General features: G+C 35.6%; 1 protein-coding gene across 5 annotated transcripts in view; it reads left to right on the plus strand.

Moving 5' to 3' along the window:
- csmd2 (CUB and Sushi multiple domains 2) overlaps positions 1 to 18,139 on the plus strand; it is a 410,157-nt gene that overhangs the window by 160,360 nt on the left and 231,658 nt on the right. For all 5 annotated transcript variants that reach the window (XR_016147450.1, XR_016147451.1, XR_016147449.1 and 2 more), the window contains exons 9-10: positions 4,291 to 4,415; positions 10,314 to 10,435. Coding sequence is in view for 2 of the 5 variants with exons in the window: in XM_089123227.1 (XP_088979353.1) it covers positions 4,291 to 4,415; positions 10,314 to 10,435 (247 nt within the window). In the remaining 3 variants the exon portion in view is untranslated. The remainder of the gene's footprint in view (positions 1 to 4,290; positions 4,416 to 10,313; positions 10,436 to 18,139) is intronic.

Raw genomic sequence — 18,139 nt, forward strand, 5'->3', positions numbered from 1 at the left:
TTTTAATTCTCCGAGCTCAGGGAGGATATTTGATCAGCATAAACATGGGTTGTGGGCTCCCAAAGGTCAGAGAGATAGAGAGAGAGAGAGAGTGAGAGAGTGAGAGAGAGTGAGATAGAGATGTAAAGAAAAAGAGTAATGTTTTTGAATACTGTTACAATTTACTGATTGGTCTATGGGAGGAAAGCAACAGCAAAAATGGACGATGTTGAAATGAATGTGCAACAGTGTAAAGCCACCACGTCTCCAGACCCAGAATTGTTTTACAATAACCACATAGTATTTCATTAAAGAATGTAGTGTTTATTTACAAATTAGGCAACAGAAAAAGAGGGGTATAAGATTCAGACGGGGGTATTGCCAAAAACAACAAACATAATCAGTCTAACTCTAACATAATTTGAGTCTAAACTCAAAGAAAATAAAACAAGAGTACACCAAACTAAGCTAACTATCGATCACAGAATCATAATTTATAAAAAAAAAAAAAAAGTTTGCTAACATACTGATATTTGTGCTGTTGTTTTCCCACTATAGTAAAATAGTCACTTTCTTGAGGATGATTTATGGTATTAACAAATTGGGTTTAGTTGAAGATGTATTGCAAAAAGATTTAAAGGAATAGTCCATCCAAAAACGAAAATGTGATGATCATTTATTCACTGTAATGGTATTCCAAACCTGTATAACGTACTTTCTTCTGTGGAACTTAAAGAAGAAATGATGGTAACTTGTATGGACAAAAATACAGTGAAGTCAATAGGAAATAAAATGGTTTACTTACCAACATTCTTCAAAATATATATATATTTTTTTATGTTCCACAGACGAAATAATTTTCATTTTTGAATGGACAATCCCTTTTAACTGATCGATATTGAGATCAAAGAAAAGAAAAACATACATATGCATTGATTAAATGAAAACGATTTCCAGGATAACATTTTAGAGATAAAGAAAAGCTACCTATGTTAGACTTTGGGAAATGGCAACATTTGTCTTAACCAAATTAGTAAAATTATTTAAACTTTATTGACTTAATTGTGATTTTCTGATGACAGAAAACAAGCTATATGATGTCCATCTTGAAACAATTTGAGTTTGTTTCATTCAATATATTAAGACATAAATGAAGGGGACTTGAAAACCTTAGGAATGTCCTGAAAGAGTAACAAAGTGAAATGTGAACTATCGTTTATGATCGAAAAAAGAGAACAGAGAGGCAATGAGATCGAAAATGAGACAGAGGTCCAGACCTATTTAATTGAGTGGGGACAGAGCTATAGTCGTGTCATTTCCAGGCGCAGTGCTTCTACAGAGAGGCCTGCGGTGCAAGTTAGGCTGTCAGCGTCCCCCCGCAGGGTGAATGGCAGCGCCCTAGAGGATTCTAACACAGACAAATGGGGACAATCCGTTTTACACTCACTAGCTCTCAGGGCAATCGCAGCAGGGAGGTGAAAGACAATCGAAACTTTTTTTATTAGAATGTTCTTAGCTCCGGCTACCTGAGAACCCGTTCATCAGCGGCTTGGTAATGGAAGTGGCACATCGATGCATCTGGATGCGCACATCACAGTTTCCTAAAGGCTGTCCATTACCAAGATCAGACAGGACCACTGCTTCCGGGCGGAGAGAGGGGGTAGTTATGCTGACATGCTATTTGATTTAGCCATGAACAGATAACGGCTCACATGTGAGAGCTTGGGAGCTGCTGTGAAGGGCTTCAGTCATCTGACATCAGCACTTTGCACAGTTGGAAAATAATCCACGGAACCGATCGATCATATTGTTCTCGTCTCTTTCTTTGCCAAAGGTTAAGTTGTAGACTTACAAGGCTTATTAGACTTATTAGGGTCATATATGTAATAGGGTTGCCCCCTAATAGTAGAGTAAATGTTATTCGACGAGAAGAGGATTAGTCGACCAAATTTTAATTAGTCAGTTAATCGCAGAGGAAAAAGAAGAAGAAAAAAAAGAAAAACCTCCACAGGAATTGGCGAAGTCATGCAGTCTGACGGATCATCTTTTGACAATGTGTATGCGTCCAACGCACATGGCACCCTTTAGCGTCAATATAACACGCTTCGGTTATGGGTAGGTTTAGTTCTGGGGTAGGGTTAGGGTTAGACCACTAGGAGGCGCCTTCTGGCCCATACGTATCTGCGTCTCATATTGACGCTAAAGGGCACGCATTGACAAAAGCGTCAGTATATGACGCCTCGGGATGTGAACGGGCTGGACGAACAAATCCTTAACTCTGCGGGTCCATGTGGGAATTATGTGGGGCAGGAAATCCAAATGTTCGCCTTTCATTAAAGGGTTAGTTCACCCAAAAATGAAAAATAAATCATTAATTACTCACCCCCATGCTGTACCAACCCCGTAAGACCTTCGTTCGTCTTTGGAACACAAATAAAGATATTTTTGATTAAATTTGAGAGTATAACTACCACATAGGCTCCTAAGGGACTGCCTCTTGACAGCCCAGAAAGTCAATGAAGAAAATGTTAAAATATCCCAAGTGACTACCGTGGCACAACTATATGTTTATCAAGCGACGCGAATACTTTTTGTGCGAAAAAACAAACAAAAATAACGAGTTTATTCGACTATTCCTTTTCTTCCTTGTAGGCCAGAAACGAGACTTCCTTAGATTTCCACGACGCATGCGCGAGAACTGAACTGAAGTAGTGTAAGGAGATCGCAATTCTCGCGCATGCGTCGTGGAAATCGTCTTGAAGTCTCGTTTCTGGCCTACAAGGAAGAAAAGGAATAGTCGAATATAGTCGTTATTTTTGTTAGATTTTTCGCACAAAAAGTATTCTCGTCGCTTGATAAACGTATAGTTGAGCCACGATAGTCACTTGGGATATTTAAACATTTTCTTCATTGACTTTCTGGGCCGTCAAGAGGCAGTCCCTTAGGAGCCAATGTGGTAGTTATACAGCTCTCAAATTTAATCAAAAATATCTTCATTTGTGTTCCGAAGACGAACGAAGGTCTTACGGGGTTGGTACAGCATGGGGGTGAGTAATTAAAGACTTAATTTTCATTTTTGGGTGAACTAACCCTTTAATCAACATCAAACTTATTATTTATCATTTAAAACTTAAAAAGTAGTAGCTTAACGTTAGCCACTTTACATGGCTGCTAGCTCTAACGTTAATTTGAGCCTAAATAAATGTATGCTAATATTAGGCACACATCCAAGTGTTCTTGCTAAAGCTAAATTAGTACACCGTCATCTCCTTAACCTGCATTTCCAGCCCGTTCTCATCCTTTAACGTCATATAGAACGATATATGCAAAAAACGCGCCATACTATGCACATGGCACCCTTTATCGTTAATATAACACGCGAACCCAAGACGTTATTAATCCTTTAGCGTGAATATGACACGCACACCCTACCCCACACCTAAACTTAGCCCTCACAGCGCGTGTTATATTAACGATAACGGGTGACATGTGCGTAGTATAGCGCCGTTTTTGCATATAGCGTTCTATATGACGTTAAAGGATGATAATGTGTTGGCATTTCCCACATCCTCTAAACTGTGGAGATGATTCAGTTTCTGCAAGTGAAGTCCCACCCATTGATCTGTAATTGGCCTGTAGGGTGAGTGGGTCCCATACCCTTGAATAATAATGAGCTAATGTTTGTAGTCTCTACACTTTTTAATAAAATGTGACTTCCTGCTTATCATGACGCAAAATGACGATTTTTACGTCATAATAAGCAGGAAGTGACACACTTAAATCCTTATTTCTCCCATCTCAGGGGAAAATAAGGGAAGAAACCATGGCTATTTAAAAATATGACTGGGTTTCTAAAGATACAAAGCGTAATGCAAATGGGTGAAGTGTCCCTTTAATACAGCATGTCATGGAATTGATCTTATTCATCATTTACACCATTCTGCAGCCAAACAAATTGTGTAGAATGACTGATAAATTGCATAATTGATCTTATCCCTGTGTGGGTTTTATGTCTTTTGTAAGACTGTGCAGTCACTTTCTTTCTTACAAAATACAATAATTTCAACTCATAGCAATATTTCATACCCATTTATTTATTTATTTGGTTGCTTAGTAGCTGTGTAATAAGTAGGATCATGTGTGGTGGCCAGATATTATCACAAAATAAACGTCCACATCAGGGCCCTGATTACTCTATTGGGATTTGTTTTGCCATAATGGCCGTCTGACTGTAGAGCATGTCCATAATGTTTGATTTATACATGTATGGGTTGTTATTCTTGCAAAATAATAATCAGTTTCTTCTCGCAGGCGGGGTGCTACTGTGCACTTTTCTTGTGATGAAGGATACGAGCTTCAGGGGTCTAAAAGCATCACCTGCCTGCGAGTGACGGACAGTTATGTTGGATGGAGTGATGACCGGCCTATCTGTAGAGGTATGTTGCTTTTTTTTGAAAGCATCTGCTAAATTTTTCCCCAAACATAAGCCAAAATAGTCTATTGTTTAAAAGTAATATATATGAAGAGGCAACAAGCCTCTAAGTGCCATTTGAAATTTTCTTCTAGAATGATCATTTTTATCAAGCTTGTATATTTAAGTTCAGTAATTTCAGTTAAATTGCAATGAGGATTACCTATTAATTGTCATTTATGTGAAATTACTGAACTTGAATATATAAGCTTGATAAAAATGATCATTTTAGAAGAAAATTTCAAATGGCATTTAGAGGCTTTTGCATCTGAACTCTTCATATATATATATATGGTAAGATACATTTTATTACTTGAATTAAGCATTGCTTATTTCCTAATGTCCACTACTATATAAAAACAAACTAGAATCCCTGTACTAAATTAACATATGTAAATTCACCATATCCATGTGCTCTAATAATGTCTCATGCCATGCTAACACAAAACATATGTATCACAGCAGATTTAAGGCCATTTGTTTAATACATAGTTAAATTATTTGAGATCCTAGCGTATCTCTGCAGAGTTAAAGAGCCTTGATTAACGACCTGACAATGAAAGAGGACAATGGGGGGAAAAAAAAGCGAGAGATGAGAGAGAGGAAATGGAGAGGATGACAACAGATCTCTAAAGCAGATTTCCTAAGAAGGACGAGATGGTATCGCTCAGCCAGTAATCAGCTTATTTAGCCTCACCAGGCTCCGATTAATTACTTTATTGAGCCTTACTTAATTTCTGACTTTGATTGGCTAGGACAGCCCCCAGGACTTCATTCCTGCTGCAGCTGTCACATCCCCAGAGAGATGCTGTCCACCATGCTGCCACCTTTGCCTTAGGCCGTAAATTGAAGTGCAAGTCTGCCATTTAGTTCTCTGGTACCAACCCCATGCATCTTAACTACATGCAGTTAAAGCCTGTCAGTGGTATGGTACCTTAAGAGAGCATACTATGGGGTCCAAAGCTTCCTGAAATATATATTCAACACAGTCTCATGAAAGTGCGTATCTATACCACAAATGTAATTTCTCGTGCCATTTATATGGAAAAAATGTTTTTTTTTTTTTTTTTTTTTTTTTTTTTTTGTTGTGTTATGGCATTTACACGCCATAAAGTGCGTATCATATGCATGCGAAAACTGTGTATCATATAGACGTAAAAACTATTTTTGGCGTATAAATTGCACGAGAAATAACATTCGTTATAATAACATTCATATTTCAATAACATAACATTAACATAACATTCGAACAACTTTCATGACATCGGGCACATTTTATTATAATTTTTAATTTTAAAATTATTATTATATTATTGATATACTATGTAAACACACTTACAGCTATAACTGTTCAAACGTTTGGGGTCAGTAAGGGTTTTTTTTTTTTTTTTTTTTTTTTTAAGAAATTATTTATTCACCAAGGACGCATTCAATTGATAAAATGTGACAGCATTTTTTTTTTCTGTGACAGTAAATTCCAAAAGATTTCATTCTAAAATCTTTTAGAATGTTTCACAAGATTTGTATTTGTTTTTTGAGCACCATGTCATCATATTAGACTAATTTATGAAGGAACATGTGATACCGAGGACTAGGTTAATGACGCAGTATAATTAAATAAAAAAATAAAAATAAAAACATTGTAGTAATTGAAATTATTTGATTAAAAAAATACTTACAATCTTACCGACACCAAACTTTTGAACGGTGGTGTTTGTGTACACTGATTTTTAATATTATTTTTAGTTTTATTTTATATTATATTTAAAACTTTAAATAAACAATAACAGACTTTTGGACCCCACTGCACAGTATGCAATGCATGTGTGTTTTGTTAGTATGGGCTAACATATTACCAAAGAGAAATATATATTCAAAATATTCAAAACATTCAGACTGTCCTACAGGATGCTAGAATAGATTGTCTTACTCTACACCAACACACTCACACACGAAGCTTTGGTTATACCTACTCCCTTCTCCTTCATATCGATTATTTTCTATTGTGCTGCTCTGCCAGCTATTAGTCTTTCATTAGAGTTACATATACCTTCTCCAACACCACCAATGGCCTTTGCCACAGTGGACCCCTCAGGCTTGACAATCTTCGGGAGAAAGTTAGTCGGACAGCTTTGTGATGAATTGCACCAGTTGCCTTTGTTTTTGATTATTTAACGATCAGTTTTTGGCACATCGCTGTGAGCTTGTGGTAAGAGGGGGAAATGGACCTGGAATTGAGAAACTGTCGGAATCACCAGATGGACCAAGTTCCCTTATCAGCCCCATTACTCATGTGAAAAGAGTTGATATTTAGCTATTGCTCCCTGGAACCAGTTTTTTCATCACTTGCACTCTTTCACAACTAACGTAGAGAATGATTATTTGTCTTGTTTCATTGATTTAACACTCTAAATGCCAGGCCATTATTCATAAAATGGCCCATTTTAATTGCATGCTTCAGGAAAATCGGAATCATAAGAATAATTGGTAATGGCGCCACAGAAAAAAGCATTCATAAATCATTGTCGTTAAATACATAAATACAAGCATAAAACGCTCAATAATAATAGTGTGTCCTTGAGGTTCTTTTTCTCTATGTATGTAGAAAGGATTGTTTCATTATTTGCAGTATTTAAAAGCATAGGACTCACACAAGAGATCGATACAATACAAATGTGGCTTTTTATTGAATATTTAGAAATAAAATCAAGCTTAAAACTTTAATAAAACCTGAAATACACTACATGTCATGAGAAATATGTTGCATTTCTGTTGTATTTAGTAGTGTTTTATTGGATATTTAGAAATAAAATCATTAATAGAATACCTTAATAGAATCTGAAATGCACCACATCATGACAAATGAGTTGTATTTGTAGAAAACTGAAGTCTTAGCAGTTATTTAATGTTGATTGTAGTTCCAGTGGCTTAATGAACTCTTTGGAATGGATCCCTGCCATTTTCACAAATCAAAGTAAACTTCTCTGTTCAAAACCCTCATTTTGGTCTGCAATAGGCTTGACATCTACAACTGAAATGTGCATTAAGAAATCCAGGGTTTTGGAACTGTTGGCCTGAATCTAATCTGATTGAATTCAGCCTGAACAAGGGGAACTTGAAATGATTATCTTTTTGCAGTCCTGCCCTGCCAATAGATATCTTCTAGTAATAGCATGATTAGCATGTTGGAGAATATGAGTTTTAGCTTCAATCCCTGCAAACTTAATACGTTTCACTAACATTTCAGTTCCCTGGGACCAAGTCCCAGAATTGTGTGTTTTAATTGTATAACCATAAACTCAACTTTTTAGAACCTTTCAGAAATTTAGAAACTTTTTATGACAATCTAATAACAACGTAGCATTTGGTGTAATAGTTGCAGGGAGTGTTTACCTGTATGTTAAAACCTAAAACAAACATAAACAGGACATTTCTCTGTTACAGAGAGCAGATAACCAAAATTGATGTTCTCTTTTTGAGAACTTTTTTATCCCTCAATAATTTTGAATGACCAAAAAAAAAAACACTATAAATGAATGTGTGTTATTAGCAAGCCCAAACTTTAAAGCATAAAGCTGCAGAAGACACACATTATGTTGTGAAGGTGAAAAATGGGGTCAAGCGGCCCTGATGTTAATTAACTTTCCAAAGACTTTTGTTCTTTAATGTCAGCCCACCTTAAAGTGTTTGAGGAAACTTGTGTGTGCGTGCGTGTGTGTGTGATAGGGGAGGCCCTGAGGAGCTCACCTCAGACATAGCTCATTAAAAGCTCCAGCTGGTCCCAGACCTCCAGAAACATTCATTTAGTGCAAACACACTGGCTGTGCCCTTCTTTCTCATTAGACATCGAGTACCTTCATTCAAGGAGGCATTTAAAGTCCTCCTGGAGGCCACGAGAGTGTCGCAAAAGACTTAACTTATAGACAAGTCACAGAAAAGTCATTGGTAAGGTGACTGAACATTCAGCTCACATGCCAGTCCAATCAAAACCAACAACCCAAGATCGATTATTTCTGGTAACTTTAACAATAATCAAGTTCAAAACATTGACTGCAGCTGAGGGGTAAGCCTTCATACGTGTTTTTTACAATTTAAGGTTTTGTTGCATTTCATCAGCCTGGAGGCCCACAAGCCAATCACAACCTTTGAAAATGGGTAATAGTTCGATAAGTTATTTCTAGAAATGAAACTCTTTTGACCTGCGAGTATGACTGTTGAGTAGTGAGTAAAGTGTCTGTGGTCCTGTTGCTTTTCTTTTTAGGTTTACACTTCAGACTGATGTTGTGGATTTGAAATGTGCTTCACTAGTTCTTTAGACATTGGATAAAACATTTGAGACATTTTTACTTGCTAAGGATTTTGTCATTAACTAAAATTAAACTATTATAAACATTGAAATACAGCTGAAATAAAACAGAAACATTAGTGAAAAACTTAAATTCAACTAAATTAGAAATGCTACCTATGCAATAAAATGAAATAATTTTAGGTTGAAACATTACAATTGTTATTAACTGGAAATAAATAACTAAAATTAAAAAAAGTAAAATAAATAAATGAAATAAATTTAACTGAAATAGCATTGAAAATATGTATTAAACCAAAATTAACATGGAAATTAAAAATATAAAAATTCTAAATAATAAAACTATAATAACAACTAAAACAGCACTGAAGAAAATAAATGTGTGATTACACAGAAATTATAATTATTTTCAGTCTAAATTTTAAATGGAATTTCATGGAGCTGAAAACAACCTTGAAGTCCAAATTATTATAAATATATTTAACATAACAGGTACATATTGTTTTTTTTGTATCTGACCGAGAGGAGCACATCTGTACCAAAATATGTTACATCTGAACATATTTCACAAATTACAAATTCTATTGTTAAGGAACTGTTACTGTGATTGGTACTGACATTGGCTCCTTTTCCCCTCGAAAGCATCACATCTTCTGTAAGGCCGGCTCGATCGATCCAATGGCAGTATTCGATCAGCGGGACAAGGTCTCTCTGTGTTAATGTCTCTCCGCGTGGCAAAGGAATTTTGATTAAATGCATGTATTTTCTCGTTATTTCTCGTTATTCTCGAAGGTTTGCCTAATTCCTTTTAACTCTAATGAAACAATATCAATTATTTAGAAGAATCATCAAATGTGACAATTTATTATGTCAGGTAAATTTATCATCAGTTCAAAGATAATACATACAAAATATCAAATGTTCTGGAATAAAAATGAAAGACGAACCCGTTATTAGGAAATATATACATGAATCAGAGCGTCTTGCGACTCCCAGCCTCACAGGCTCACCTGAGATACTGAAAAGGCCCTGATCTTCTAGTTGCATTTCATAATATAGCCAGACCTAATTTAAGTTAACATGAGTTCACAGTGGAAATGGACAGTGTTCACCCTCCCAGACTAACTGGGGGCAGAAGTTGATTAACATGGTACCATTTGCTAACAGCGGGAATTAGCATTGAGTTTACACCCATACCTTTCGTTTTACTTATTTGGAAATGAGACATTTGTACCAGAGACATTTCAAATAAAACCAAACATATATAAAAACCGTATAGTTGTTCAAATTAAAACCATATACAGTAGATTCTTGTGTGAGTTTGGGTGATCTCTGCAAGAGAGAATGACATGTAGGTGGACTTCCGTCTCAAGAGAAGAGGGGGGGAAGTCAAATGTTAATTCCCAGCAAGGTCATTCGTCTCATAGACCAGTGGTCAGGTCTATCTCTTCAACCAGTTTTTCCAGTCTTACACTTTCATAGATGAGATTTTCTTTCACTCTATGAAGAGTCAAACTGCACAATTTGCTTCAACGTGCTTTGTCTCTTTTCTTTCAGCTCCTATGTGTGGTGGTCAGCTCCGTGGCCCTAGTGGCATCATCACCTCCCCAAATTTCCCAGTACAATATGACAACAATGCCAACTGTACCTGGATCATCACAGCTTCTGACCCTTCCAAGGTGAATGTTTCCGTAAGCGTGTTTGTATTAACTCGCAACACAATGCCCAAATATAGTTTCATGCTTGCAACATTAGAAAAATTCATTTGCAATGAAAAATATGTATGCCCAGACACAATTCACAATGACTTTGGTGGACCTTTTCTCTGCTAAATTGGTGGGGAAATCTAATTTAAACTTGTGCTTGGGGTTTGTATTATTTTTATTTCTATGAAAGAAGTCTCCTATGCAGACCCAGGCTGCATTTATGATTTAAAAAAATCAACAAAAAAAAAAAAAAACAGTAAAATTATTCTTATTTAATATAATTTAAAATAACTGTTTTCTATTTTAATTTATTTAAAAAATACATTTAATTTTTGTTATGGCAATCCAGTCTTCAGTGTCACCCTTTAGAAATAATTTTAATAAGCTGATTTTCTGCTCAATATTTTTTTTTTCTTTTCTTTTTTTTGGAAACCGTAATTCATGTTTTTTTCAGGATTTTTTACTGAATTTATTTAAAAATATAAATTAATTAAATAACATTTCTAAATGTACCTATTTACTCACACTTTTGAACAATTGAATATCCCTTTTTTTATTTTAGGTTGAATCTTACCTACCCCAACTTTTAAACTAGTGTATATGGAGCTATACTCTTACTGGGATCTGAAAGATTTATCAAATTAACTTAAATATTCAATAAGCCAACACACAGTGGGACCGCTTTATGAGTTTTAGGTAGCTCTCTCTTTCTATGTGGGCCTGCTAATAACTGCAAGGAAAAGGATACACATATATTGAGAAATGATGTGCAATATCTAGATATATAGCCTTTATATACTTCTCAGATATTATAGAAAAATGAAACACTGGAGATTATATTAAAGGAGAATGGAAGATAAAGAAAACCACATTGAGTGGCTACCACAGGAGAGACAAAACTGCTGCGCTCTGTGTCATGACTTTGGCGTCGAGTTCAAGGCCATTTTCTTACTCGCTTGCCAGATTTTCTTTATCTAGGTTCAAATAAATGGCTTAACAAATCCCTCCCCTCATCACCATAACTCAGTTGGGAGAGAAGGGGAGCAAGAGATGGAGGGCTAATGGAATGGGGTGGAGCGGCTCTATCAGTGCCCCCTGCTCTTCCTCTGCCGCCCAGTTCGCTATTTCATCCTGTGTGTAAAAGGACAGTTCTGCTTCACACTGTCACGGCTGGAGAGCGGGGTGCAGATGAAGATGGAACATTGCTGTTTTTTGCTCTTTACAACCGTAATGACATTCTATTTTCGTTCTGACACAATAGTACCCGGAGAAGATGTGAGGTTAGCAGTGAGAATGAGGCAGCACTGGGGCTATATGAAATGTACCTGACAATGAGCTTTTGATTTCACTGCAGCTGGTTTGGTGTCCGAGCCAAAGACTCTCCTAGTGTGGACGGACCCCGGCAGCTGTTAAAGCCTTTAGCGTCACAGTTAGCTAGTGTTTGACATCATTTAGCATTTGATGATGCCTAATGAATGTTTTAAAATGAAGTGTATGTGTGTGTGTGTGTGTGTGTGTGTATATATATATATATATATATATATATATATAAAATGTGTGCAAAAATTAATTGTGATTAATCGCATCCAAAATAAAAGTCTGTGTTTACATAATATATTTGTGTGTGCTGTTACTGTATATAATTATTTTGTATATTTAAATACACACACTTGCATGTATATATTTAAGAAAATGTGTTATTCATATATAAAATATTAATATTTATATAATAGAGATTATGTATATGTATTTATATAAATACACATACAGAATTTAAGCACAAATAATTCTTAAATATATACATGCATGCATATGTATTTATATATACAAAATAATTATATACAGCACACACAAATATATTATGTAAACACAGACTTTTATTTTGGATGCGATTAATCGCAATTAATTTTTGCACAGCCCTAATATATATATATATATATATATATATATATATATATATATATACATGTATACATGTGTATATATATATATATATATATATATATTAGGGCTGTGCAAAAATTAATTGTGATTAATCGCAGTTAATTTGTGACCTATATATATATATATATATATATATATATATGAAGAGTTCAGATGCAAAAGCCTCTAAATGCCATTTGAAATTTTCTTCTAAAATGATCATTTTTATCAAGCTTGTATATTTAAGTTAAGTAATTTCACTTAAATGGCAATGAAGATTACCTATTATTTGTCATTTAAGTGGAATTACTGAACTTAAATATACAAGCTTGATAAAAATGGTCATTTTAGAAGAAAATTTCAAATGGCATTTAGAGGCTTTTGCATCTGAACTCTTCATATATATATATATATATATATATATATATATGTACTGTAAATATACACCAGAGTTTGCTCTAGAAAAAAAGGTGGCGGGCAAAGTGACCGGCAGAGTTTTCGTATTATGGACATTTTGATGATATGGCATATAAAATCTCGCCTATTAATTAGTCATGTTGAGGAGGCAGGCTATGTATGCCTATGTATGCATCTGCATTGCTTTAGATGTTGCAGAAGTGGAAGGTCAGCTTGTCAGTGCTCAGACCAAACACCACACACTGCAACAAGTCGGTTTGCATGGCCGTCGTCCCAAAAAGCCTCTTCTGAAGCTGACTCACAAGAAAGTCTGCAAACAGTTCGCTGAAAGCAACCTTTCCAAGAGCATGAATTACTGGAACCATATCCTGTGGTCTGATGAGACTAAGATAAACTTGTTTGGCTCAGATGGTGTCCAGCATGTGTGGCGAATCCCTGGTGAGGAGTACCAAGAGGGAACTGAGCTTTATTGATGGACACATTGATTCTAACATGTACTGTGACATTATGAAGCAGAACATGATGCGTTCCCTTCAGAAACTGGGCCGAACGGCATGATAACGACCCCAAACACACCGGCAAGATGACAACTGCCCTGCTGAGGAAGCTGAAGGTGAAGGTGATGGAGTGGCCATGGAGTATGGAGTATGTCTGCAGACCTGACCCTATTGAGCACCCATGGGGCATCCTCAAGTAGAAGGAGGAGAAGTACTGTGTCTAACATCCAGCAGCTCCGTGGTGTCATTATGGAGGAATGGATGAGGATCCCAACAACAACCTGTGCAGCTCTGGTGAATTCCATGGCCAGGAAGATTTAGGCAATGCTAGATAACAATAGTGCTCAAACAAAATATTTGGACACTGTTTTGACATGTTCACTTAGGGTGTATTCACTTTTGTTGCCAGCTATTTTGACAATCATTGCTGTATTTTAAATTATTTTCAGAGGACCGTAAATACTGCTATACAAGCAGTACATACTCTAATACATATCCAAGTTTCATTTCTGTAGTAGTGTCCCTTGAGAAGATATACTAAAACGTTTGCTGAAATGTGAGGGTTGTACTTACTTTTGTGAGATACAGTATATAAATAAGCTATTTGTAGGGTGAGTGTAAACTGAGTGGCTCTGTGGTGCTGTCATAACATTGATTTGTTTGTTGAAGTGGTTAGACAATTAAACTTCTACATCAGTCGATGAAGCGAGGTTGAGATTGTACCCCATACAATTAGCTGTTTGGTGAGGGATTTACCTTGTTTGAACATTGGTAAATTCTTTAGATACACTTGCTGCACCCAAAATCGAATACTTCCCTACTTGAATAGTATGTGAAAAATAGTATGCCAACAGAGCTGTGTGTCTGAATGCATATTATTTGAAAAATAGTTGGCAAAAACTACCTGGATGACCTACTAATTCCACCAAGATTCTGAAGTGCACATTCGATGGACACTTTACTGTCCCACGAGTCCACAGGAGGGGAGTTGGGAATGGCAGTGAATCGCTGTAGGTCACATGATCTTGATAACATGTCTGATGTCCAAATTCCATTTATAGGACATTACTTTTTTTAATGGTTGCAAAGTAAGTTTCTCACCAAACATAGTACCTAATATAGCCAACAGTATACAATTTCAGAAGCAGCTGCTATATTGCTGTAACCAATGGGACTTGAGGAGTACATTTGGGATTCTTTACAGATGCCAATCCTTTACTAATGTTTAGCTCTTTGGGTATTACCGTAGCTTAAGTTTATATTGAAACTTTTTCTTTGTTACACGAAATTCACATTTGATTTGATTTTATAGTTTATTTTTGGCACATCAGACTGAACGTTATTATGTTATTTAATTGTTTATTTCGGTTACATATCATCTTAACATGCTATGCAAATAAGTCTTAGAGAAGCAAGACAACAGACCGTGTCATTTATTTCCAAACATGTTAAAAATCGAATTTACAGCCTAAATGCAATTAAACACAATAAATGACATAGAGTGTGGGGGTGTAACAATTGTGCCACAATATATCGCAATACAAAAATGCAACAATACGTATCGTGGATAGTGACAATAAGTATCTTGGTTAAGTCCCCCCAAAATAAAAATTACTGTGTGAGAAAAAATTCAAATTTTCATCATTTTAGTGTAAGTACTACATTGAACTACTATACAGTGGTGGAGGAAGTACTGAATCTCAGTACTTAAGTAAAAGTACAAATAACAAGATAAATATTTACTTTAGTAAAAGTAGAAGTAACACAATGACAACCATACTTAAGTAAAAAGTACCTGATTTTAAATGTACTTTAAGTATTAAAAGTAAAAGTACTTGCATAACAATTGATTCTCTTAATGACTATTTTCTAATGATTAATAAAACATTTAACTCGTTCAACCTAATACTCCTATAATGATGTTCAATAATGATGGAAAAAAATGTCACCATTTCTGAAACAAGCTTGTAATTAGGCAATATAAACTATGCTTATCCTTACTAACTTATATGTTTATAACTATGTTTGGCAGTAAACGCGATTCATTTATGGTGTAATTCTGAACCTCTTGGCTTGCCTTAATCCTAACCGAACGTATATTACACACAGTGTGTTTTCTATGCACTTAAAAACAAATTTTTGCGTATAAATTGCACGATTAACACACTGCATGCGAGACGCATTTAGTTGATGTATCTATGGCAACCAAACGTCACTGGTGTGACAAACGTGCAACGGACGGACGGTCAGATTACGTTTTGGCAGGGGAAAAACTGATCATAAAATGTAATGAAAATGTAACAGAAGTTGTAATGTAGTGGAGTAGAAAGTATAATAATTGCTGCAAAAGTAAAAGTAAAAAGTATGCACTATTTATTCTACTTAAGTAAAGTACAGATACATGAAAAATGTACTTAAGTAAAGTAACAAAGTATTTGTACTTCGTTACATTCCACCACTGCTACTTTTATATGTAATGTCGATTATAATGCATACTAATGTAATGGGGGGAATATGTGTGGGTCCTGATAATGCCAAATGCCTGATGTTACCAGTAAAAATATATCTAGTCATCTACAATAACTCAGTAATTTCAGCTTCAGAATCATGAATATTTTTAATCTGTGTCACCATTGTCCTTGAGTTACAAACACAAAGTCCAAGCCTATTCATTTAAAGCTACAATGTAATATCAAATTTAGCAATTTAATCAATGGTACATTTTTTGTTAACATTTTGCCATATGTATCGCAATAATATCGTATTCTGAGTTCAGTATCGTGATATGTATCGAATCGTGACATGAGAGTATCGTTACACCCCTAATAGAGTGGACAAATTAAATAAGCTAGTGAGACTGTTAGGATGTTGAAGAAACAAAAGGAAATGGGACCCCTATAATGACATTTGGCTAACAGTGTCATATGTCTAATCATCCGGAACGAAGTATCATCCTGAAGTTCAGGAGGAGCCGAGTTTTTAAATGCCTCAGTACCGTATTCCCCGGAGCTACAGTTAAAGATCCTCTCGCTACTCAAAGATGTCCATTCTATTTATGTCAACCGTGGTGCCTAATGACGAGTACAGCAAAATGAACTTGGAACTAAAGAATGAGGGAAAACTGATATAACTCTGCAGGGAAATGCAGCATGTGGAACCACACCGGGCTAAATCCTCCGCTCACAGACAAACATTAGCTCAGAGTCTAGACGCTGTGCTTCTGCCTCAGATGGAGGGATCCCCAGAAGGCATCATAATAGAGAATAAGTTGTTCATGAGAAGACATGGCTGATTGCTTTTGTTGTCCTCTTCATTTTTTAATTATCAGTCTTCCTTTTGTTCTGTGTCCTATCGTCATCTAGCGGGCTGGTATTATCAGCTACTCCACTTCTGCAGGGACTTCTTTTGACAAAAAGCTTCACTCCTCCATGTCCCGCTCCCTGCCATGCAGTCTTGAACATTATCGCTCTCAGCTGCGAGACCATATTCACCATGCCCTTTGTCTCAAAGCCTCAGTGATTTATCCCTATTTGTTTATTGATGTTTGTGTGGATGGTTTAAATTATCCTCTTTCTAACATTTAAAAAGGTTGCATTTTACAAGTTTTTTTTTTTTTTTTTTTACTATTCCAGGTATGCTGTAAATGAGCTGTATTGTGGTACACACATCAGCTCAGCTTTCTTTGCTCACTGGGTTATTGAAACTGTTAATATCAAGAAAAATGTTACACACTTTGCCCATCTACTGGAGAAAGTGGGGTTAATTGTGACACTCTCATCAAAGACAAATAAGCTAATAAATCTAATACATCTAATTATACTGCAGGATATAAACTCTCAACTTTGAATAGAATAATGTATTGTAATAAACATATATATATGGATCCATGGATATTGACATAAAGACAGGAATCGTGTTGCTTGATATTTATGTTTGCCTGATTTTGACACTGGGAAAATAAAAGCAATATAGACATAAACGTTAAGAAAATTTGCCTGTGAACGCTTTATATAAATACAATATAGGTATGTCTAAATCCGGGTGATCACTTATAAATGTGTTTTATACATAACCTATATATATATATATATCATCATATCGTCCAGCCATAACATTTTGATTTTTTTTTTTTTTTTTTGGTCGGTGTTTATTAAAAAAAAAATCCAATAATGCAGAATTTGCAATGATAAATATTTAATTGATGAGTTGTTAATATAAATAACAATACAAAATATATGGGTATGGTTTTACGTTAAATTCAGCATATTCACACAAAATGATAACTGCAAATTCACCTTTTGCTGACCGATTTTTTTTTTGTCAAATCTAGTTGTACAGTCAATCGCAAAGCTCTTTCCCGCTTTATATGTGCTGAGTTTGTTTTTCGCCACAATTTCGCTAACAACAAATACAGCCGCTCAGTCTTTTTGCCACTCACTGTGAGTAACTGCAAGCACTCCGGCCGACGGTGACGTCACGTGCTTTCCCTCTATAGTATTGCGCCATGGAATAATGAAGCTACTTCAGACCAACCCCTTTTAGATTTGCATTAAGCGCAAGAGTCATTTATCCCACCAAAGACCCGCCCACAAAGTTACTTGCGCCAAAATAGGTCCCTTGGAGATAAAAATGCTTCTTTGAATAGTTTGTGTTATTTTTAGCCAAATAATTTAAATGTGATAAATAATTATTTAAATGCCATTTATCTGTACACATGGTTAAAATTATTTTCACATAAAATGGTTGTTTACCATGTGATGCCATGCCTTATTTGTTCTCAAGAAGGTGTTAGTATGTAGTGATGGTCACATTTGATTGGCTTGCTGGGAGCAGCATTTGC

Source organism: Pimephales promelas, chromosome 18 (genome assembly GCF_988280905.1).
Source record: "Pimephales promelas chromosome 18, fPimPro1.hap1.1, whole genome shotgun sequence".
NCBI lineage: Eukaryota > Metazoa > Chordata > Actinopteri > Cypriniformes > Leuciscidae > Pimephales > Pimephales promelas.